General features: G+C 40.2%; 1 protein-coding gene across 1 annotated transcript; it reads right to left on the bottom strand.

The window, feature by feature from the left end:
* Positions 1 to 658: 658 nt before the first annotated feature.
* LOC5566305 (tubulin-specific chaperone D) lies at positions 659 to 23,492 on the bottom strand. Its single transcript, XM_001650649.2, has 4 exons — positions 22,227 to 23,492; positions 8,205 to 8,750; positions 6,465 to 6,872; positions 659 to 2,235 (listed from the first exon to the last, which is right to left on the bottom strand). Exons 1-4 carry the CDS (start codon positions 23,344 to 23,346, stop codon positions 830 to 832), a joined length of 3,480 nt encoding a protein of 1,159 aa, XP_001650699.1. The 5' UTR covers positions 23,347 to 23,492; the 3' UTR covers positions 659 to 829.
* Between the last annotated feature and the right edge of the window lie 104 nt (positions 23,493 to 23,596).

Raw genomic sequence — 23,596 nt, 5'->3', positions numbered from 1 at the left:
TTGATTTCTCCCGAAGAGTTATCCGACGTTATATCCGACTTTTTCAAAAAAAAAAAAATAACGAGCGGTGGAAATTCTACAGAGCAGAAATGCAATTGCTGTCCTATAATGTAAGAACTAACATTGGAAATGTTGCAGTTATAATGTTGTCGAATCATTTCAACTAACATAACTGAAGAGAAGAAAATTAAAATGAAAAGAATAACATTTTCTGTGTTTACATGTTACTTATGTTATTGTTCATTGGGAAGTCTTAACAAATGTTAAAGCTAATAGAAATCGTGAATATAACTGTTTGTTTTTGAATTTATTGTTCAAAATGGTAAACTTTTCACTTGCCCCACCTTTGGGGTGAAAAGTAAGGAGACATTTTTCAAAAACATTTTCTGTATTTTTTTCTTCAATTTTTCATAAAAATCAATTTCAGCATGCTGTTTATACTTGGTGGGAGTCAAGCTAAAAAATATACATGACCTTATTTGTTTCAATTTAAAGTCTATAGAATTTGAAGAATCTCAACTATGCGAATTCCATTACCCACTTGCCCCACGGTACCTTACTCCAAGAAATCCTCAAGCACAATTTTACCATGACGCAATTTATGTTATGAAAACAACAGGTTTTTCGAATATGTTCAAGATCATGGAAAAAGTTCAACTGTTTAGGCGTGGTTATATTTCATTCAAGCATGCATCATCACTGGGTGTCGAAAGGCGCTTTCCGTACAGAAAACATTTACCTAATAGGTTTTAGAAGCATTAAATCAATTGTTAATAAATACCTAAATGCATTGTGCAAATGATAACGTTCCATCGACATCCGCCCCACTTTACTTCTTCACTCGTGCCACCGGTGGTTTGATCCCCATCAGCACACACAGCTGGTTGCGAATCCTCCGGGCCTCCTCCAGCTCTCCATCCCACTTCTCCTCGCTCAGACAGGCCAACACCTCGTCCAGATTATCCTCCGGAATGCACGTCTGGTCCCCGTAGACCAGCAGCGTCTCGTACATCTTCAGGGCCGTTTCGCGCCGAATGTTGACGCACAGCATGCCCAAGTACATTACCAGCTTGCTGAGGACACGCTTGCAAATCCGCGGGGCCAAAATGAGCGCACAGTAAGCCGGAATGGAGTTCAGGTGCTTCTTGCTGTGCGCTATGAGATCGTTCATCAACGCGAAGATGGCTTCCGGGAATTCGGAGGATGGGTCATCCGCGAGTAGTATGGACGAGTTCGTGGAAGAGGAAAGGAGTTCCGAGATGAACTGGAAGGTTGACGACATGACGAGAGGGTCCTTAGTTGATTTCTCCTGAAGGATCTTCTGAACCGTGGCTCCGAATTGGGGGACAAGCGATTGATGGGTTTTGAGATATTCGTTCATCACTTTCGAAGCACAGCTGTGAAGGGACTCCGTTGGAGCGCCTACCGATAGAATCAGTCCTCCAGCTATGCTGGTTAAATATTCTGGGAAGTTTAGGAGCTGGATCAACAGCGGGAATGTATGGTGCGGGAACAGCCACAAAATTTCCGTGGTATCCCGAGGAAAGATTGCTTTGAGTTCTTCCCTGTGATTGATGTGTGGAATTTCCGGATCGTGGTAGATCAAAGAGACGAATATCTTTCCGGCCACAGCACGTATTTTGTCGATTCGCTCCACGGATTGCTTGGCAATTGCAACCAAAGCCCTCTGGACTTGTTCCGGTTTCAGCAGGTTCGGAGGACACGTTGTTAAAAATTGGAACAGAGCATTGACTCCTGCTTCACGAACCCACGATCCGATATCCCCACGGTTATCAATTGCGTACTCCTCCAGGGCTCTCAAATAGATGCTGTAAACCTTGTCCAAATCCAACGCACCACTCTCGAAGCCCACCGTCTGTACAATATTCGCCAAACCCTTGATGCAATCGCGCCTCATTTCGGAATGATTGTACCCAACGGCGAACATCTCCGGCAGGACGGTTCTGTCGTCGATTGTTCCGAGGATTTCCTTCAATCGCAGCAGAAGCATAAATTTCGGTAAGGATCCGAGGGCGGCTGCAATGCCCTGGGATTTGTGCTCCATTTGGGTGTCCCGCAGATCCTTCAGATAGTTATCGATTAGAGAGACGAGTTTGGCCGGGTCCTCATTGCGGTAGTATGTGGAACAGAACGAGGAGAAGGCGCAGATGGCTAGCTCACGAGTGGTTGTCTTTTCGTCTATGATCGACTCATCCAACAGGAACTGCCATGATTCTGAAAGGATATTGAGAAGTTGATCAGTGTACGTACTAAATACTTTTCATAATCATAATTCTGATTTCCTAGAGTTCGAAATATGATGGCTCTTGAAACGTTCCAAAATAGCTTTGAGTGGCAACAATTGGGGCTGAAGCTCTCCAGAAGGAAACGTGTCAGTTTCCCAGAAGGAATCTTCTTAAAAACCTTTAGAGGAATTGAAGTTTTTCCTAAACAATCTGGAAGTGCTCCTAGACATTTTCCTTGACATTTTCTTTGAGGATTCTTTGAAGTTCTTAACATTGTATGTTCCTCCAATAATTCCATCTGGAGTTCCTTCAAGAATATCTTTAGGAATTCCTCCAAGGATTCCATCAGGAGTTCCTACTGAGATTCTATCAAGAGTACCTTTAGAGCTTCTATCAGAGTTCTTCTGGGGATTTCATCAGGAGTTCCTCCAGGGATTCCATCAATAGTTCCTTCAGAGATCTCACCTGGAATTCTTCCAGTGATTCTATCAGGAGTTCCTGCAGAGATTATATCAGGAGTTCCTCGAGAAATTCCATCAGAATTACTTCTAGGTATATCATAAGTAGATCATCTTGGGATTCTATCAGGGATCTTATTAGGGATTTCTTCAGGAGTTCCTCCAAAGATTACATCAGAAGTTTCTTCAGAGATTCCACCTGGAACTCTTCCAGGGATTACATCACAAGTTCCTCTAAGGATTACATCAGGAGTTCTTCTGGGGATTAAATCAGGAGTTCTTTTAGGGATTTCATTAGAAGTTCTTTTAACTATTCCACCTAGAATTGCTCCAGGGATTCTATCAAAAGTTTCAAAAGGAATTCCATCAGAAGTTACTTCAGAGATTCCACATGGTATTCCTACAAGGGTTCTTTCAGAAGTTTCTCTAGAGTTCCTTCGTAGATTGCAGCTGGAATTTATGTGGAGAAGAGATTATATTACCTCGAAAAATTCCATCAGGATTTCTTCTTGGGATTTTATGAGGAGCTCCGCCAGGCATATTATCAGCAATCCCTCCAGTAATTTCATCAGTAGTTCCTATAAGGATCCCGTCAGGAGTTCCTTCAGAGATTCTATTAGAAGTTACTCTAGTTACATCAGAAGTTCTTCTAGGGATTGCTGCAAAAGTTCTTCTAAGATTTTAACAACAATTATACCAAAAAAAAATTATAAGGATTTCACAAGTAATTTGGGTCTCCACCAGTATATCATCCAGCGGCTCTATGAGGAGTTCCTCCTGAGATTCAAAAAAGGAATCCTCTGTGAATTCCTTCAGTAATTCCACCATAAGTTCCTTCAAAAATTCCGTTAGGATGTCCTCTGAGGATTCCAAGTAAAAATCCTCTAAGGATTTCAACTAAAAATCCTCCAGGGGTTCTCCTAAGGATTCCACCAGAGGGTCCTCCCCTCCATGGATTGCATCTGGAATTCACCCAGGTGATTCTCCATGATTTCCATCAGGAAAACCTTAAAGAATTAGAGCTGAAATTCTCATAGGGATTCCACTTGAAATTCTTTCAGAAACTGCACCAATATATTTTCGGAGATTTTACCGGGAATCCAAAAAATCCTCGAGAGGTTCTTCGAAAAACCTTCTGGAAAACATCCTCCAAGGGTTCAGCCAAGAAGATCTCCATGTATCCCATAACGAATTTCTTAGGGGATTTGATCACAATTTCCTGTACAGATTCCACCTGATTCCTTAAGAGACTTCACCAGTATTTTCTCTAGTTATTTCACCAGTAATTTTTCGAGAGAGGAATTTTTTTATGAATTTCAACATGAGAAAACCAGAAAAATCTACAAGAGTTTCGCTAGAAGCTCCACCAGAAAATACTTCAATAGTTTTACTTGGATTTCCCTTCTTAGAATTTTTCAAAGTTATGAGAATTTTCTCAGGGAATTAATCAAAAAATTCCACAAGCTTACAAGATTTATGATTCTTTTTCTGAAAAACTACAAATATTCCCGCGAGAGAATCGACCAGGAATTCCGCGAAGGATTGAACTAGAATGTCTTCCTTTCTCTACTCTAGGTATTCCATCAGGAAAGCATCTACAAAATTCCAAAAGATCATTCCTCCAGGGGTTACACTGATATTTACTTAGAGGATTGAACAAAGCATTTCTCTGAATGTCTTCAGTTTGAATCCATGGAAGTATTATTTGGAAATTTCTGGAAAAAAATCATGGAACAATTTATTGTGAAATCCTTGGCGGAATCACCACAGAAATCACTGAAGAAATTCCCAGAGAATTCCCTGGAGAAATTCCTTAACATATTTCTGGAAGAACTTTCAAAGCAATCCCTGAATGAGTTTCTACAGGATTTTCTAAGGTAATTCCTGATGGATCTCTTGTAAACAATCCTTTCAAGAAATACTGGAAGGAATTAAATAAATTACTTTAGGAATCCTCGGAGAAGTTTTTGGTAGATTTTTGAAGTAATCCCTTCAAAAATCCCAGATCGAACGCCTCGCAAGGTCCCTTCAGGGATACAAGGACGAATCTTAGAACGTACTGGAAGAATTTATAAAATAATTTATTGAAGATTCCCTAGAAGAATCCCCTGAGAATAACCTGGGGGAACATCTCAAAAATGCAAACGGAATCTCTATAGGAATTCCTGGTGGAATTCTTCTGCAGTATTTCTTGTGGAATTCCCGAAAGCTTACTGGTGGAATCCCTGGAGGAATTCCTTGGGGAAATTCTGGGTAGAATCCTTGGGGAAATTCTGGGTAGAAGAGAGACTGTGAGAGTTCCTGGAGTAAATCTCTGCATGTATTTCTGTAGGAATTTTTGAAGGAATTCCTAGCAAAAATCGTGAAGGAATCCCAGAAGCAATCCCTGGAACAATGAATTAATGGATTAATAGTTGAAGGGTTTTTTGGAGGTATTCCTAGGGAAATCAGTAGAAGAATCACTGGTAGATTTTTGATAGGAACGGTTCCTTGTGATTTTTTTTTTATGAAGTTCCTGTATCAAATTCTTAAGAGGGATTTATTGAGCAATATCTTTAAGTAGCCCGTCATTTATTTTGACAACCATCATCATTCCATCTCGCAATTTCAATGTGATAAAACTCAGGTCTCATAGCTAGAATTGATCCGGAAAAGTATCACTATATGCGCTGACTTGTAGCAAGTATGCTGATACTTTTTCAGCTACGTTGGTGCAATACCAACTGATTTCCTTCAATTCGATATTGTGACATGATTTAGCAACAATCATCAACGACGCATACAAGTTTCAACGACGACTACTTCGCCTTAAGAACTTCTAGAAAAAGTTCCGGGTGGAATCGCAGGAAAAGAATCCTTATACCTAGAATCTGTTTAGAAATTTCTGAAGTTTCGCTGGAGGAATTCCTAAATAAATCTTTAAAGGTTCTTTGAAGGAATTCTTGAATCGCAATTTATCACTGAAGAAATCTCTTGGGAAGTTTTTGGATAAATCCCTGGAGAACTATGTAAAAAAACTACAAGAAAGAATCGCTGATGAAATTCGTTTTTGGATTTTCTGAAGCAACTCCTGGGGGAATTCAAGGAGGAGTCCTAGGAGGAAGCCCTGAGAAAAGTCCTGATGAAATTCTTGGAATTTCTGGTGATAAATTTCTTGAGAACTATCTGAAATAGTGCAATGATGGAATTCTCGGAACTAACTTCTAGAGGAATTCCTGAAGGTATCTGAAGAAACTGTTATAGCAATCTCTGGAGGAATTCTTGGAGGCAGTCTTGGCTCTGAAAAAAGACTGAAGAAATCACTTGAGGATTTTTGTGGATTGATCTTTGGAGAAATCAATGGAGGAAACCCTAAATAATTAGTAGAGGAACATTTGATTCCCGATAAGATCTTCGGGAGAAGACTAATTATAATTTGGACTCCATACTTCAAGAATTCTCCCGAAAGTTTTTCATGATCAAAGTTGTGTTCTCCAACTGACATTTACCAGATGTGGCAGGTTCCCGGTGATCAAAGCACAGTGACCAAATCCGGATCGGATTGTTCAATATTTTGAGTCAAAATAACCTAAAGTGCTAAGAAAGGTTGAAAGCATGACGAAATACTTGGGTTATAGAATTTTGGTGTCTACTTTTTTAGCCTCATTTCAATGCCAATACGAAATTGGATTATATAACATTCCTACGCAGCTTTGTAGTTCTTCAAGATGATAAGATTTGTGCTCTGGAAATCGTCCACTAACTTTCTACTTCCACTTACCAATCTGTTCCGGCGTCAGCGGCAGTTCCGCCTCGCTACAGTTTCTGATAAAACTTGCGCAGCCATGCTTCATGTAGGTGCCACTCATCCCCTTGAACTGCCCTCGCTGTCGAAACTTAATCACCAGCTGCCCGGCTCGTTCGATCACCGGAGGTGAAATCAAAGTTTCGCTCCCCTCTCGTCGTTGGTCATCTTGCAATCGATTGAGCGACAGAATAATCTCACCGATGGCCAGCGTAGCTCCGTGACGGGCATTCAGATCCGTCGTTTCAGTTAGATCGAACAGTTTGGGGAGAATTACATCCCTCATATAGACCGGATCACGCTTGGCCAGATTGCTTAGGGCCTGGGCGGATAGTTCTCGGATGTTGGTATCCCAGTGGTTGATCTTCTTCGCGATTAAATGGTCTAAAATGAAGAAAATAATGATTTCTTGTAAACGTCGTAGTGGTACGTGGTACTTGATATTTGCTTCTTCAAACGGATAGGCTGATTACAATGACTTTCCGTGAGGTCTTTATAATGACTTTTAATAACTTGGCTTTCTGGGGAATGGCTCATTCTGGGAAAAGGAACTCTGGGGGATGTTATAGTATTGTAACTGCCTTTTTACACGGCCCGCTAGCTCGCATGAACCTTAAGGAACACTCAGGGTCGGCTCAATTCCTTGCCGTTGAAGAGACGCGGCTAAGAGGGAAAACCACAGGAAATAATGTGATGGCACGTTTATTGCGGTAATTGCCCTATCGGCCCTAACCACCTAATTCCCTAGCTATAACCTACCAGGTACAGAGTACTCACGTGGTGTGGGTGTGTGTGTGTGGGTGTAGTCTCGTTGGGGCCCGTACGCTGCACTCCGGTTGGCGGATCGTCGGTCAGTCCGGACTTCTGTCCTCCCTCGTGCGATTTTGGATGGTACGTTTCTTCGGATTCTGGATCGCTTCAGGGATATCTCGGAACCAGGGGTCGGTCTCAGGCTTCCGGCTCGGAACCCTCTCCCAAAACGGGCTTGCACACGTCGTCGGCCTTGGGTTGAACTAGCCCGTATTCGGTACAGCAGGCTTCTTGCTTCGGCTTACACAACCGTCTTCGTGGTGTCGTGTGGCGCCTTCTCGGTACACAAGGTGTCCGGCCTTGAAGTGGTAATCCGGAATGGTGACAGAATACCGGGAATACAACACTTCTACAACCGGTTCTACGGTTGAGATTTGTGGTCACTCTACACAGAAATTGGGTTTTCTATAATCCTTTTCGGACACTTCTGATTGGCTTCGCGTTCTCGAACTAAGTGACCGAGTGGTTTTTCAATTCCTGGCTCTGGGACCTTCGACCGCCCATTCGAAGGCGTTCCTTTGAGACTGTATAGGTGTAATCCACCCGGAACCTCCCAAACGGAGAAATTTGGCCAACACTGTTTAGCCTCGTTCACACTGTCAACCAGTGCTGACATTATGTATAGTGTTACCTACTGTATATAATGCCTAGGTGTTTATTCAATTTAAACGTTATGCCATCCATCTATCTAGCTTTTGATAAGTTCTAGCTTCAACTTAGTTTTTATTTATTTATTTGTAGAATTGGTTTGCATAGTATTTTATATCTTCCCTACTAGCTATTTTGTATATTTGTGGTTTTACCTCTTAAAGTTATTCCGTATAATTTACCCTTTATGGACCTAATGTCAAACAAGCAGTGAACGGAGTAAATCGACTGGTCACAGTATCCAATTAAAGAACTCACCTATCAACTTCCGTCGATATTCCTCAAACTGGGCGATGAAATCGCTGATCTGCAGGAAGGCATTGCTCCTCACCGCAACCGAGAAGAAATCCGCCATCGTCAGGATATCGATCCCATGGGGAAAGTTCCCCAGCCGTCCAACACTTTCTTGAAAAGCGGCCGATGCCGCTCGCCGACAGTTGATTTCCCTGTCGAAAACGGCCGTTACTAACAAAGCAGACGCGATTCGCTCCACAAACGGTTGCAGAATCGCTGGATGGTAAGCTCGGGCAAAGGCCCAACTCATGTAGCAAGCAGCATCGCGAATATTCTGGCCAACGTTCCGGTAGCCCTGGATTTCGTCGTAAACCAGCGCTTGCAACAGCAGGGGGACGATTTCCGGGAGACGTGCCGGAAGAAGAAGTCCTCGTTTGGCCAGTTCAGCCAGCGCCAGGCAAGCCCCATGCCAGGCATCGTCCTGCTCCAGAGGGTTAATGAGTTCGATGACTGAGGAAACAACCTCGTCACCTAATGCCTTCGGGAGGCGATTCGTGATGCGGCCAATACCTTTGAAAGAAAAAATACAAGATAAGTGAAATATTAGAGATTACCGGAATTTTATCGTCTTACTAAAAAAATTTAAGTATTTTATTTTACAGATTCAAGTGTTAATTTTTTTTTTGTTCTATATAGGTATACGCCCGTATACCTACTCAATAATCTTCAAATTAGTGAAAGTCAAATGAAACTTTGGTTGTTTCTGTTGAAACACAGCTTGGCAAATATACTTTCATAGCTGCTTATTTGCCTTTTTCCATTCACTGGACAGCAAGTCGATTTGCTTGTAATTGACTTGCAGAAATTGACTCGAAATAATTCTATTTTTTGTCATTGGAGGCTTTAAGCCATACATCGCACGTGGACAATTTTCAAAGCAACTCCAACGGCAGGATTTTATTTGACGAGCGCTCTTCAGGAAATTCTCAATTCAATACCCTGATAGTCCTATTTGTTTTTCCTCTTCTAGAAACCTTTTTACGACTTATTAGGTCTTAATCGATTCTACTCATCTTTGTAGCCAGCTGTTTTTGATTCTGATCATGTCCCTGTTACATTTAAAATATGTCATGGAGCCATTCTCAATCCTATCAGATTCACATTTAATTATTTTCGAACCGACTAGAATACATATAAAACATATATCGATAGTAATCTTGATGTTAACATTTCATTGCAGACAAAACCTGATATTGACAATGCTCTCGAAACTTTAACAAATTCCTTTGTAGAAGCAAGGGGCATTGTAAACAGCGTTGCGAAAATCTCAAATTCTCATTTCTCATGCATGAGTTTTTTCACGCTATAGTTGTAACTCACTCACTCAACAGCCAAAAAATCATGCTTGATTTGGCTCATCCGTTTAACTCATTGGTTTGTATTTCCACAGTTTTTGAAAGCAAAGCATATATTCCTTGTTTTCCTGCTAGAAATATAACAAACTTTTCTAATATATACAATAACATTTGGTTTTGACAGATTTTCGATGGGTTTTATGATTGAATCATTTTTGAGCAAATGATTTTGCATTAAAATCTCATGCGTGAGTTTCGCGAAGCAGATCTCAAATGAGTTTACTCTCTCGAGAGAACTCAATGATTGATATTTGATATTGATTTGATTTTTGATATTTGAGTGTGAGTATACCAACATTGATTGCAAAACCTAAGTTAAAATGTTAAGTAAAATTGTAATCCGTCTTTAATCGATGATCTTAAATTCTTTATTCGTCTTAAAACGTGAGAACGCAATTTCAACGCATTCGCGATCCTGCTATGAAAATTGTATGGCATGTTCTTCAAAAAGAAAATAAAAAACGAGTTTCTCAATAAGAAACAACAGTTTTGAAAATAAAATTTCTCATTTGGTCCCTGCATCTAAGCCCTTTTTGAAATTATCTAAAATTTAAAAAAAAACTCAGAGGCCAATTCTGGCATTGAAGGAGGAAAACAAATTACAGGTCGGACTCGATTATCCGCAGTATGGTACCGCGGGGCAAGTGGGTAAATGGGGTAAGTGAAATACAGTCGATTCTCCATAACTCGATATTCAAGGGACCATCGACTTATAGAATTATCGAGTTATAGAATGTATCGAAACAAAAATTCACAAAATCGCAGGAACAAATTTATGTATTTCTAATGCATAAATGATCACCTCTGTAAGAAAATAATATTATTTTGTTGATTGTACTTTACAAACTATTATTTGAAAACATCTTTCGAAATGCTCGAAAAATCTCATTATTTTGACTGACAATATTTTTTTTTATTTTAATGTTTTTCTACTTTTATTACAACTTGCAAGTATTTTTTCATCTCCAAACAAGAATTAGACCACGTTTCCCCAAAAAAGAAAGATTTTAAAATAGATATCGAGTTATGGAGACAAATTTTCCTCTCACGTGACATCGACTAGTGGAGATATCGAGTTATAGAAATATCGACTTATGGAGAGCGCGATGTATGGAAATTTGAAGAGACTGAAAAATCCATCGAGTTATAGAGTATATCGAGTTATAGAACATCGAGTTGTGGAGAGTCGACTGTAGTTGGTATATTTTACTGAATATATGAATTAACGTTTTAAATTCATGCGTAAACCTTTGAGGCCAGGTCAGCTTAACGCCGATCGCATTCCAGGGCTCCATCTTAGTCGAAATTTCCCGAATACCAGCAATCCAGGGTGTCGACTACCTGGAAAACCCTGGAATGTCAGGGAATGTCAGGGAATTCAATTTTTGACCTGGAAAGTCAGAAAAAGTCAGGGAATTTAACTTGAGGTCAGGGAAAAAGTATCAATACTATAATATCATGCAAGTTGATTGTCAGCAAAGTTATCGATCAAGCTAAGTCAGCAATACAATACTACAGTTGATAAGCATGATTTTTACATTCAATATGATATACAGAAAAATAAGTAATCAATCTTTCAAAATAACAGTTCACCATTGAGAAAATGCTCTTAAACTGTACCATATTGATAATAAATCTTCGAGCTGTTTAGTAGAATACCTATAAGTAGATGAAAAAAACCGAATTTAGTACTATACCATTTAATTCCACTAGAGTTTGTATCCTTTGACAGATACGCGTATTTCGACCTCAACTGTAAGGCCGTCTTCAGTGTCGTGTACTAGACTCCGACTTCTTCGAGTCGAGTCTAGTACACAACACTGAAGACGGCCTTACAGTTGAGGTCGAAATACGCGTATCTGTCAAAGGATACAAACTCTAGTGGAATTAAATGGTATAGTACTAAATTCGGTTTTTTTCATCTACTTGTACCATATTGCCTATAATTATCCTCAGAAGTCAAATTTTCTGAAATAAAAAAGCATCAACAGTGCTCTCCGAAAAACTTCTTTGAAGCTGGCGTGTATTACTTTAAAGTATTTTGTTCTAAGTTTTCCTAGATCAACCCATTGCCTAGTTCCGCACATTTTGCTCAAATTCTTGAAAAATGTGGATTTCACTACTTTAAATCATGTCAGTATTTGCAACTTTGCTTAAACTGTCCAAGTAAGACTGGTAAAATTATGTTTACACAAAAAAAACAATGAGGATTTTCTTATTTAAGTGAAGACGAATAAAAGCCGTATCTCAAATTTTGAAGAGTACAAATTTGATATATCAAATAATCATTTATATTAAAATAAAATAAAAATCAATTGGTTACTCGCGGATGGTGATCAATCGATCATTTTTTCAGCTTTGAACACTTTTTGGCTTTCTACATTTGTGCCCTTGATGGTGGTACATTTTTCGGTTGAATGTTTTGGACAGTTTCACTTCTTGTATATTTTATGCAAAATAGTCAAAAGCAAAAGAAAATAAATAAAAAATCTAAAATGTTATCGAAAATACGTATGTTTCAGATATGAGGGTATGGACAGAATATTTCCCGATTATTTTTTCAGGTTGTTTCTGAACAGTTTCTTTAGATAATACCGCCTTTACGTTAATAAATGTTTGCCTATTGGCATAGAACAAATGTGCTGGTATATCTGAAGAATACTTTTGGAAATTTATAATTTGTAAACAAACACACAATGTGTCTTCTGTTTGTAAGTTTCCACAAGAATACACCCTTCCTTCACGATTTTTATCAGTAGCTTTCTTATAGGTATGCCCAGTTTTTTTTTCTAAGAATATACCCAGGAAATTCTTCAGAAATTTTAAGGATACCTCTCAGAACTCCTCATTTTTTTGGGAATCCACAACATCTTTTAAAAGCTGAACTTTAGGCATATTCTTTGAAATAATCTGCTCTTAGAAGAATTTCTTGGGAATTTTTAGCGGAATCCTAAAATATTAACCAAAAAAAAGTATCTGTTACGAATCAACGTGAATAATTATTGAAAATATTCTAAGGAAAAATGAAAAAATTGAATGTGATTCTTAAAAATATCCTTAACAGTATTTCTAAAATAATCTTAGGAATTCGAAATGCTATTCTTGAAGAAATTCAAGATTGAAAGAAATTCCCCAACAGTTTTTAGAAAATCCTCGAGATGAATGATGAAATCTTAGAAAAATTCATTGAGAAGTTAATTAACTCATTACGCGTGGTAAAGATGGACATGCGGATTGGATTACCGAATAGCTCAATATAAGTGTCAGTTTTTCATTGAGAAGTATTGAAGGAATATTTGGAAAAATGTGTTAAGAATTTCAAAAGGAATTACTGAGAAATCTATGTGGAATTTCTTGAAGCAAGTTCTTCAGCAATGGCTAGAATTTTTACTGGAAGAAGAAATAGCCTTATTTCAGGATTACTTTCTTCCACTAAAAACGCATGGTGGATGATCGTTAAGCTAAAAGTTATACCGTTTTGTATCATATTACGGACAGCTTCTTATTCCGGACACTCTACTTTGTATGGGAAACATTTCACATGTAATGTTTCAATTTTTGCCGTTCAAAAGTTCACACTTTCGAAGTTTTGAGTGTTATCAGAAATTCATTTTTTACTCAAACATGTTCACTTGACTTTCACAATCAGTTTCATGCCGAAAAAACTATACGTCATCGCTTTGAATTTTGAGTTACAGGCAAACGGGTCCAAAAACTAGGGTTTGTCGTAATATTTTAAGTAAAAAAAAATGAGTTTCAATATTTGCTCAAAAGTGTTCACTACACTCAAACAAGCAATTTAATGTTGAAAAACCTACACGTAATCGCTTTGAATTTAGTTTTAATTTAGAATTTGTGAAAAAATGCGTTTAAAAAAAACTAGGAAGTGCCTTTTGTTTAATAACTTTGGGTAGACGTATCTGTTTTAAAACCTATCCAGCTTTTTACGAGCGCTAATGGCCACCACAAAGATGCTCGTGTTCTGGTAAGGACTAGGCGAAGATCAATCAAAAACTTATCGATTAGCTGTCAAGCCACCCAACCCAGATGTCAGATCGTTTGATCCCTACCAGAAAGCGAGCCTGATTGTTGCGGCCATTAAGGACATATCTCCTTGAGTACCAAAATGGCCTCTAATATGGCACCTGACTCCCCCCTTCACTTTCCGCTCCCTCCTCCCACGCTTCTCACAGGGTTTTCGAGAGCGATCACAAAAAATGATTACTTGAAGTGACTAACCTCATTGTAGAGGGGTGATTTCTTAACTGAAAGCATTCCATAATGTGTTTTTCACAAATTACCAGTTTTTGAATGCAAACACGTAGTTATTGCTATGATTTGTGTTGTAAAATACCACGCACTACCGAATCACTTCCTCTTCACGCACAAAAAATAAAGCTGTTTTGAAAAATAATTCACGTGAACGTTTGAGAACGCGTTCTGAAATAATGTTTGATAAAGACATTTTCTAAGATTGACTGAAAGTAAGAGTAGCCTTTTCAACCAAAAGCCTTGGAATTACAATCAATGTTAACATCATGGGCACATGGATATTATTAGTTAAAATCAGTGGAAATTATATCCCACTACCGTAATCCGGGGTAACATTGATATTTTTTAAGATACTTCTTAAATTTCTCATTTCGAAGTGCAAATGTCGTAAGTTGCATATTTTAAATCAAGTCTTGGTACCCGCCGCTTGTGACTATATACTGTATTTTGGTTTTCCAAAGATTTGAGTATGTTTAAGTGATTTTTTGATTTTGCTGATATGGGGTAACATTGATCACCCATGTAAACAAAGTTCGGTCATATTGAAAAAGTCGTAACTTACTTAAATCAAACTCTTTCCTTCTTTTCGGAACATAAACCACTGCGACCAATATTTGATCTATTGTAGTACATATATCCCGTGTCCTTTGTTTAGTGCATGTCGTGTTACCTTATCACTATTGAGAAGTGATAAAGTATTCGGTTTTCTTACAGTTGTAATTCCTAACTTGATCGCAGGAAAGGATTCTAATTCTAATTCCGCTCCTAAATGCTTATCTTTGACCGATACGCGTATTTCGACTACCACTTGCAGTGGATACGAGTAACTGACACTGAAGAAGACTGCAAGTGGTAGTCGAAATACGCGTATCTGTCAAAGATAAGCATTTAGGAGCGGAATTAAAAGGTACACGGTACTCCATCTACTTTAGAGTTTCTCTATTTGAGATTCTGCTCAGAGGATTCGAACATTCATAAAATAATCCCTTAATAAAGCCAAGAAATTACACCGATTTTGTCCCTGCATCAGAATCCTAGTCCTTTTTTCCTCAAACTAGAGAACTAAATAAATAAAACAAATTGTAGTATTCGATTCATTTTTTTCCTTGTCTTAAGATCATTCTCGGCAACTGGGAAAACCGAGACTTGTCACTTTCAACAAGGTTTAAAAAATGTAACAAGGCCTAAAAAATGTTGCTTTGATTACTATAATATCCTCACGGCGTGTAGGGTCGGTGTTCCCTTAGTGGACAGTCCCCTATAGTCGCACTAGTGGCTTTTTACGGCCGTTTTGCTATAAACCTTTTCAAAACACTTTTTGACATGAAGGTCAGGAGCTATTTATCTAAGTACCATTGATACACAGCTTGATTTTGTTCAAAAAATGGTCTAGTTAATTAGTTTTGCTTAAAATTTGAGATCCCTTGCGCCTATAGTAAACCTATTGTTCCTATAGTAGCACTACTGAGAGAAATTATTTTTTATTTTACAAAATAATTGATGAATTAAGAACTTTTTTTACATCAAACGAAAGCTTTTGATCCACACTTTGTAGGAAAAATATAAAAATTTTGTAAACATACGGTTTTGATAAGTATTTTGCCAACGCCGGGATGCTAGTGCTACTATAGGAACAGAAATTAGAAATAGTGCTACTATAGGCACATGTATTCCTATAGTGGCACACGCGATAATAAATGCAAACATTTGGGTTTTCGTAGTTTTCATATTTTTCCCACAAAACCAAGATAAAAAGCTTTCAGATGATGAAAAAATAATTACGATAGCGTTATTTTTCGATTTTATACGAATTTTTGTTCTTAGCTATGCGGCTATTGGTACATCGACCCTATATGGGAAAGGTTTATTACAAAAAAATAGGCATCGCTAAATCTTTCACCATTCAAAAACATAGGTTTTTAGCTTCCATTTGACGTGTTCCTTAAAAAAATCCACCAAGGGATCCCAAACATTTTTTTTTTTAATTTTTTTTGTTCTTTAGGGTACATTATTTTTAAATGTAATCATTGTGAAAGACAGTTTAGTTGGTCTAAAGCTCGATGAAAGTTTCAATTCCATATAAAAGTTCATTGATCCATATGTAATCCCATTCTCCCCGAAAATCCTAGCTTTGAGTCGTTCAGAATGGTTCATTAACGAGATACATTTGACATCATATTACAATAACATACAGTCAATTCTCCATAACTCGATATTGAAGGGACCGTCGAGTTAGCCATGAATGGCTATGGCTATGGTTCTCTAACTCGATATCGAGATACGGAATATCGAGTAAGGAAGAGTTAACTGTACAAACAATAAAAATCTACAGAAATATCGAACTATAAGTATGACCATTACCCTATGTATGTAAATCGAAAAAAAACATCATCTATTCATATTTTTTATTTCACATTGATTATTAGTGGAAAACAATTCAAGCTATAATGATAATCAATAATTAAAGTTCATCTCCACCAATCATTGTCACGACCTTAGGAAGAAGATCAGCATTTAGTCTAAGCAACAAAGCGTTCTCGACTGCTTGGGATGTTAAATGCATCCTTTGATCGTTCAACGTCAGTTTCAGTGCGCTAAAACTACGTTCGACCGAAACCTGTGTTGCCGAAGCTGAGAGCGATCATTGCTACTATGTAGAGCTCTGGATTACTGAATTTTTTAACTTCCCAGTACTTTAGCAGATCAAAACTATCATAGTTTTCACTGCTTTTCGACGGCCCAGGTTCCAAGTATGGGTACCTTCTCCCTCATCTCGAGCGCTTTGAGCTTTTGAGCGAATGTCGAATTACTTTTACTCGTCAAAGATGAATTGCCATCAGAATGCTCATCAAAAAATTCTGCCAGTATGATCTCTAGATCATCCTCTTCAATGTACACTAGACCTATTCAAATGTCTGGAAGTTCCTCAGTCAACCAATATTTTGATTTTTCATGTAAATGTACACGTAAATATCTCAAGCCACAGAATTTTCGTCGTATTCGGATATTCACTCTTCGGAACAATACATTAATGAGGGTATGGTGTGAAAAAAATAAGCAATTTGGTGCAGCCGTCTTTGAGAAATGAGCAGTCATGTATCTGATACCACGCCGGGTAGATAAATTGACGTAAATCAAAATGGCCGCCAATGACATTTTATATGGAGCATGTCGGTCCCCAAGGAATATCTGAATATCTTTAAAACCAGATCACTAATGACAGATATCGATGTGTATTCTTAAACTAGAAGAGTTTTTTGAGAACTTGTGATGAAATTAAATTATTTATTAAGGTTTGACTATTTTTATTGCGGTAAAAAATGAAGTTGCCGGTAGAGGGGATTTGGAAGGAAACCTTGATTCCCCTAATGTAGTTCAAGATCTCCTGCCTAAATCCCCCAAATTCGGAACAACTGATCACGATAGGCGGCACACTTTGCTTCCTCACTTGAATCAAAGAGCCTGGACTAGAGGCTGCTTCGATTTGGTGCTCGGAAAATATATCTAGAGCATCGAACTGATTGTTCATTTCGATGCAATTATCAACATTATCCATTTCACCGTTGGAAGAAAGTTCGCATTCCGGAGAAACGTCCTTTCTTCCATTCTTGCCACGTTTAGTGATAGTTTTAAATCCCACTTTTTTGGAAGGATTTTGTGAATCCAGAGATTCACCCTTCCTTTTGTTCGTGATTGCAATCATGTTTAGTGAATAAACGAAAGAGGAAGGGAAATCTAACAGTTTTTTTTATCAAGATGGTGTCCAAAAAATATTACCACCGCTAGCTTTCCCTAACGGGTCGAACAAAAAATCGAAGGCACCAGGATCTAGAAAGTATCGATAGGTAGAAAACAATAGCACTGACAAGTACTGTTTTATTGCTTTAGGCAGTTTTAAAAAGTTCCGAGAGCACTGTGGAGACACCCTTTGCTTGTCGCACAACCCTAAACAGTATATGTTTTTGGACCACCCTAAGAGAAAACGTCTTCGCCATTGTTATTGTCACCGCGTCGAGAGTTAATGAATCGTAATAAACACGTTCGGTTAATAATAGTTAATTTCTCGCAGTTTTATTGATTCCGGTGAGAGAAACACCTACATTGGTGACCCCGACGGTTCCGACAGTTATCGTTTCGAAGTTTTATCGCGAAACCGGTCGTAAAATCGTTTCCGCAGTCGAAAAATTGTTTCCACTCATTCCACCGAAAGCAGCCATATTTGTTGAACATGACGGAGGAACGTAACCTCGCTGATGCAGCGGCTGCTGCTGTTACTACTGCTTCGGTGTCCGTGAAGCTTCCAGATTTCTGGAAGAGCGACCCGTCTATGTGGTTTGCCCAGGCGGAAGCCCAGTTCGCGCTTGCTGGTGTTGTGAAGGATGAGACGAAATACTACTACATCATCAGCAAGATAGACCAGTCTGTCATCTGCCATGTTGCAGATTTAATACAAAACCCGCCGGCTAACGACAAGTATAAACAGGAGAAGGATCGGCTGATATCTCGCTTCGAAATTTCCGCACAGGGCAAGCTGGAATGTCTGTTGAATGCCTGTGACCTCGGGGATATGCGGCCAACACACCTACTAGCACGTATGCAAGAGCTAGCAGCAGGACTCAACATCAGCGATGACGTCATGAAGGTTTTGTTTCTACAGCGGATGCCGGATAAAATCAAGCCAATTTTGTCGATCAGTGACGGCACGATTGCTAAGCTGGCGGAGATGGCCGATAAGATGGTCGAGATAACCCCCCACGTCGTGGCAGCAGTATCTACATCCGTTGTGCCAGGAATAGAAATGAGCAGTTTGCAAGAGCAAATTGCTTGCCTGACAGCTGAAATTCGTCGAATGAAAACAGCAGCTCCAAGAAGTCGTTCCGTCTCACGATCACGACGCAGTTCCAGTTCAGGTCCAACCATCTGCTGGTACCATCGGAAATTCGGATCGAATGCTCACCAGTGTCGTGAGCCTTGCTCGTACAACGCTTCAAAAAACTAAGCGAACATCCATCTGAAACGGCGGAGGTGGATGTTTTCTCTGGAAGTCGCCGTTTACATATTTATGACAGAACTAGTGGCTTTCGTTTTTTGATTGATACGGGATCGGACTTTTCCATTATTCCGGCAACGGCTAAGGATCGTCGTAAACCGCCTACATAATTTCGACTGCATGCAGCTAATGGCACTACAATTAAAACCTACGAGTCTCGTCTTGTTGCCACTGATTTGGGCTTACGTCGGCGGTTCTGCTGGAATTTCCTCGTTGCAGATGTGAAAACAGCGATAATCGGTGCAGATTTTTTGTCATTCTTCGGTGTGCTGGTTGATCTTCAGCATCGACAATTGACCGACGCTAAAACAAAACTGCATTCTTTCGGCGGATTGACGGCCACCGATATCTATGGCGTAACAACCATTGGTATGAGTCATCCATATAAGGATTTGCTGCTTCAATATCGTGAAATAACCCTACCATCAACTATGCGAACAGCTGTTCCACAACGAGAGGTCAAACACCATATCGTAACGAAAGGCCCGCCAGTTGCGTTCAAACCACGAAGATTGGCTCCTGACAAGTTAGATGCAGCAAAAAAAGAGTTTCAGTTCAGTTCGAATTGGGAATTTGTTGCCCGTCTAGTAGCTGCTGGGCTAGTCCGCTGCACTGTGTGCCAAAAAAGAATGGACAATGGAGATTCGTTGGTGATTACCGTGCATTAAACAAGGTAACCACTCCAGATCGATATCCTGTCCCACACATTCATGATTTATTGAATGCTTTTCAGGGAAAAAGGATCTTCACTACAATCGACCTGGAGCGAGCGTATCACCAGATACCAGTCCACGAAGACGACATTGAAAAAACGGCGGTAATTACTCCATTCGGTTTGTTCGAGTTTTTGACGATGCAAAATGGACTCTGCAACGCCAGCCAAACCTTTCAGCGCTACATGCATCGGTTGTTCGGAGATTTGGATTTCGTGATCATCTTCATTGACGACATCTGCGTTGCGTCATCGTCAGAAGAGGAGCACCGGCAGCATGTTCAAATCGTGTTCGAACGGCTGAAGGACAATGGCCTGGTAATCAACGTAGACAAGTGTAGATTCGCCAAGAAACAGGTGAAGTTTTTGGGATACTTGCTGAGTAGCGATGGAATTCTTCCCTTGCCGGATCGTGTAGAAGCAATTTGCCGTTACGAGCTACCGACCACAGTGAAGCAGCTACGTCGTTTCCTCGCATTATTAAATGGTTATAAACGGTTCGTTGCACGAGCAAGCGACCTTCAAGCTGAATTGCTTCAAATGATTCCTGGAAATAAGAAAAACGATGGCAGACGATTGCAATGGACCAAAACGGGCAAAGAATCCTTCGAGCTGTGCAAAAAATCTCTATCGGAAGCAGCCCTACTGTGTTACCCTGATCCAACTAAGCCGCTTGGACTGATGATCGACGCATCGAACACTGCAGCGGGTGCCGTACTCCAGCAGCTGACAGCAGCAGGTTGGCGTCCTCTTGGATTCTATTCGCAAAAGTTTTCGCAATCTCAACAGTCATATTCAACATTCGGAAGAGAGTTAACGGCCATGAAAATGGCTGTAAAGTACTTCCGTCATCTAGTAGAAGGACGCCAATTCACCATTTACACCGATCATCACCCACTGACCAACGCTTTATCTTCAAAAACATCTCGTTTACCACATGAGGAACGCTATTTGCAGTTTATTTCTCAGTTTACGACTGACATTCGCCATATTAGTGGCAAAGACAACGTGGTGGCCGACGCTTTGTCTCGGGTGGAATCGATTGCGCAACTCAATATTGATGTCAGCGGTTTTTCTGTGGATCAAACAAATGACATGGAGCTTCAACGTTTACTGCGATCATCATCCCTTAAACTGGAAAAGCGAAATTGTGTGGGTTGTTCAACTCCGATTTACTGCGATGTTTCAATTCAAGGTAAGATTCGTCCTTACGTTCCTGTGCAACAACGTCAACGTGTCCTGCATACTCTGCACGGATTATCGCACTCAGGTATCCGCGCGACCCGTAAGTTAGTAGCCGATTGTTTTGTATGGAGTGCTATGAATAAGGACGTTCACACATTCGTCAAGCATTGCATTGAATGTCAGAAATCGAAAGTGACACGACATACTAGATCACCGTTGAGTAATTTTGATTTGCCCAAAAAGCGTTTCCAACATGTACATGTGGATATTGTTGGCCCGTTACCTACCTCTAATGGATTTCGGTACCTACTAACTATGGTCGATCGATTTACACGATGGCCAGAAGCAATTCCTTTAACGGATATCCTAGCTGAAACTGTTGCTCGTGTTTTCGTTTCTTCCTGGGTATCTCGTTTCGGTGTACCACAACAAATAACAACAGATCAAGGGAGGCAGTTTGAATCTGTACTCTTTAATGAACTAAATCGGATCATGGGTGTACAACATCTTCGAACGACCGCCTATCACCCACAGTCCAACGGGTTGGTTGAGCGCTTCCATCGTACACTAAAAAGTGCGCTGATGTGTAACGATCCGAAACATTGGGCAGATAAACTTCCACTAGTATTGCTAGGAATCAGATCGGCATTGAAATCTGAGTTCAACTGTTCTGTTGCGGAGCTTGTATACGGACAACAGTTGGCCGTTCCTGGAGAATTTTTCGACGCGCAAATAAAGGATGTCAATCACTGCGATTATTCTCAACAGTTACATCAGATCTTCGATCAGTTGAGTGCTAAAAAAGTCAACCACCATGGTAAGCCAAAAGTGTTTCTGCAACCTGCATTAACTGACACTAAGTTCGTTTTCGTACGAACCGACGCTGTTAAGAAATCACTGCAACGACCGTATGAAGGACCCTACCTGATCATCAAGCGACATGAGAAATTTTTCGACTTGTTGATTTCCGGAAAGCAGCAACGAATTTCCATCGATCGCATAAAACCTGCGTTTGTGCTAGTCGAGGATCATGATCAAGATACAGATAGCAAGACAAAAGTCACTCCATCAGGACACCGTATCCGATTTCTGGTGTGACTGGAGGGGAGTACTGTGGAGACACCCTTTGCTTGTCGCACAACCCTAAACAGTATATGTTTTTGGACCACCCTAAGAGAAAACGTCTTCGCCATTATTATTGTCACCGCGTCGAGAGTTAATGAATCGTAATAAACACGTTCGGTTAATAATAGTTAATTTCTCGCAGTTTTATTGATTCCGGTGAGAGAAACACCTACAGCACAAAGAATTAGCGTACACACAGCACGAGAGTACGATGCTCAAAGAATAATTTGAACAAATTTAGATAAATTTACGGTGATAAGGGAGGGCTGGCCTCGCGAAGCACCTACCTTTGGCCGAGCTCCAGCGCACGATCGTCGAGTTGCTCTTCAATCCGGAGAGGAGTTTCTCGATGATTTCTTCGATTTCCGCCGGAACTTCGTCGTCGTCCTCATCTTCGGCTTCATCCGGCGAAGATTCGTCCGGTTTTGGCGCTTCTGATTGCAGCGAAGCAGTTGTAACGGTTTTCTGAACGTTAGCCAGCAGCGATCGAGCTCCTCGCTGATATCGCCACTTGGCTATTCTGGGGGGCAGCAGGACCAATCCGATTCTCTGACTAATTTTTATGCAGATTTTGTAGACTTTGAAATTTTTGTAGATTTTGTCGTAATCTAAGTGGAGCACCCATTCTGCGAGTTTCTCGACATACGGAAGAAGATCCTCTCGCTTTCCATGCTTCAGAACGCAGGCCACTCCTGCCAAGGGACCAATCTTGGGATCCTCGATTATGTCCGCACAGGAGGTCGCCCAATCTAGGAACTCTCCCAAATAGACCTTCTTCACGTCATTCCTAATGAGAAACTTCGAGGTCAAGAATGCTCCCACCGGAGTACAGCTGTCGTCTTTCAGGCAATTTGCCTTACAAACTTCGTAAATCCTTTCCATGGTACTTTTCTCCCATTCATTACTGTCCAATCTGCTCAAATCGAATGGATTCAGCACCAGAATCGAAAGCCACAGCAAGCAGACGAATCTCGTTTCCCAGTTCTTCCAGTCCTCGAAGTCCTGTTGCTCGAGGTACCCCAACACGAAGCTCAGGTGCCTAATCTCGTGGGGCAAATACTTCAAAAACGCTTTAAACGTCCGCACCTTACTGATCTGATACAAATACTTGGCCGCTCGATGTTTCACCAGCTGAGTCTCCTCCCCGTCCAAGATATACCCCAGAATCATTCCCACCAGCTCCTCCAGACTACCATCCAGCAAATGGGGCTGTTCCTGATACTTGGCCAGCAGCTCCGAGTACTCTTCGTAAGCCTCCTCAAACCGATCTTCCGTTATTCCGGTTCCCTTCAACTGCTGAATCAGTTCCAGCACTCTCGCCTTATCCTGGCTGTCGAACGCGTCCAAAACGTTCTGCGGTCCATCGTCGGGGTTTTTGCAGTCGTCCGCAACGGATTCCACCATCATTCACTGGGATGCAACAGAAATACACCGGAAAATGCTCGATTTTGGGAACAGTTGCACTTTTTACCGGAGAAAAGATGATTCACACAACCGAAAACGCGAAAGCACTGTTAGAAAAGTTTTGTTGTTGTTTTCTGTCTGTCGCCGTTGGTTGTCAAAATTCTCATTATTTGTCAACAAACCCTCTCTCGCGAGAGAACGAAGAAAGCTAAAAAGTACCACAGTTTATCTCGGGAGTGATTCGCGATAAAGG

Source organism: Aedes aegypti, chromosome 3 (genome assembly GCF_002204515.2).
Source record: "Aedes aegypti strain LVP_AGWG chromosome 3, AaegL5.0 Primary Assembly, whole genome shotgun sequence".
NCBI classification, from domain to species: domain Eukaryota; kingdom Metazoa; phylum Arthropoda; class Insecta; order Diptera; family Culicidae; genus Aedes; species Aedes aegypti.
The sequence above is the reverse complement of the archived record's forward strand: the minus strand, read 5'-3'. Positions and strand labels throughout refer to the sequence as shown.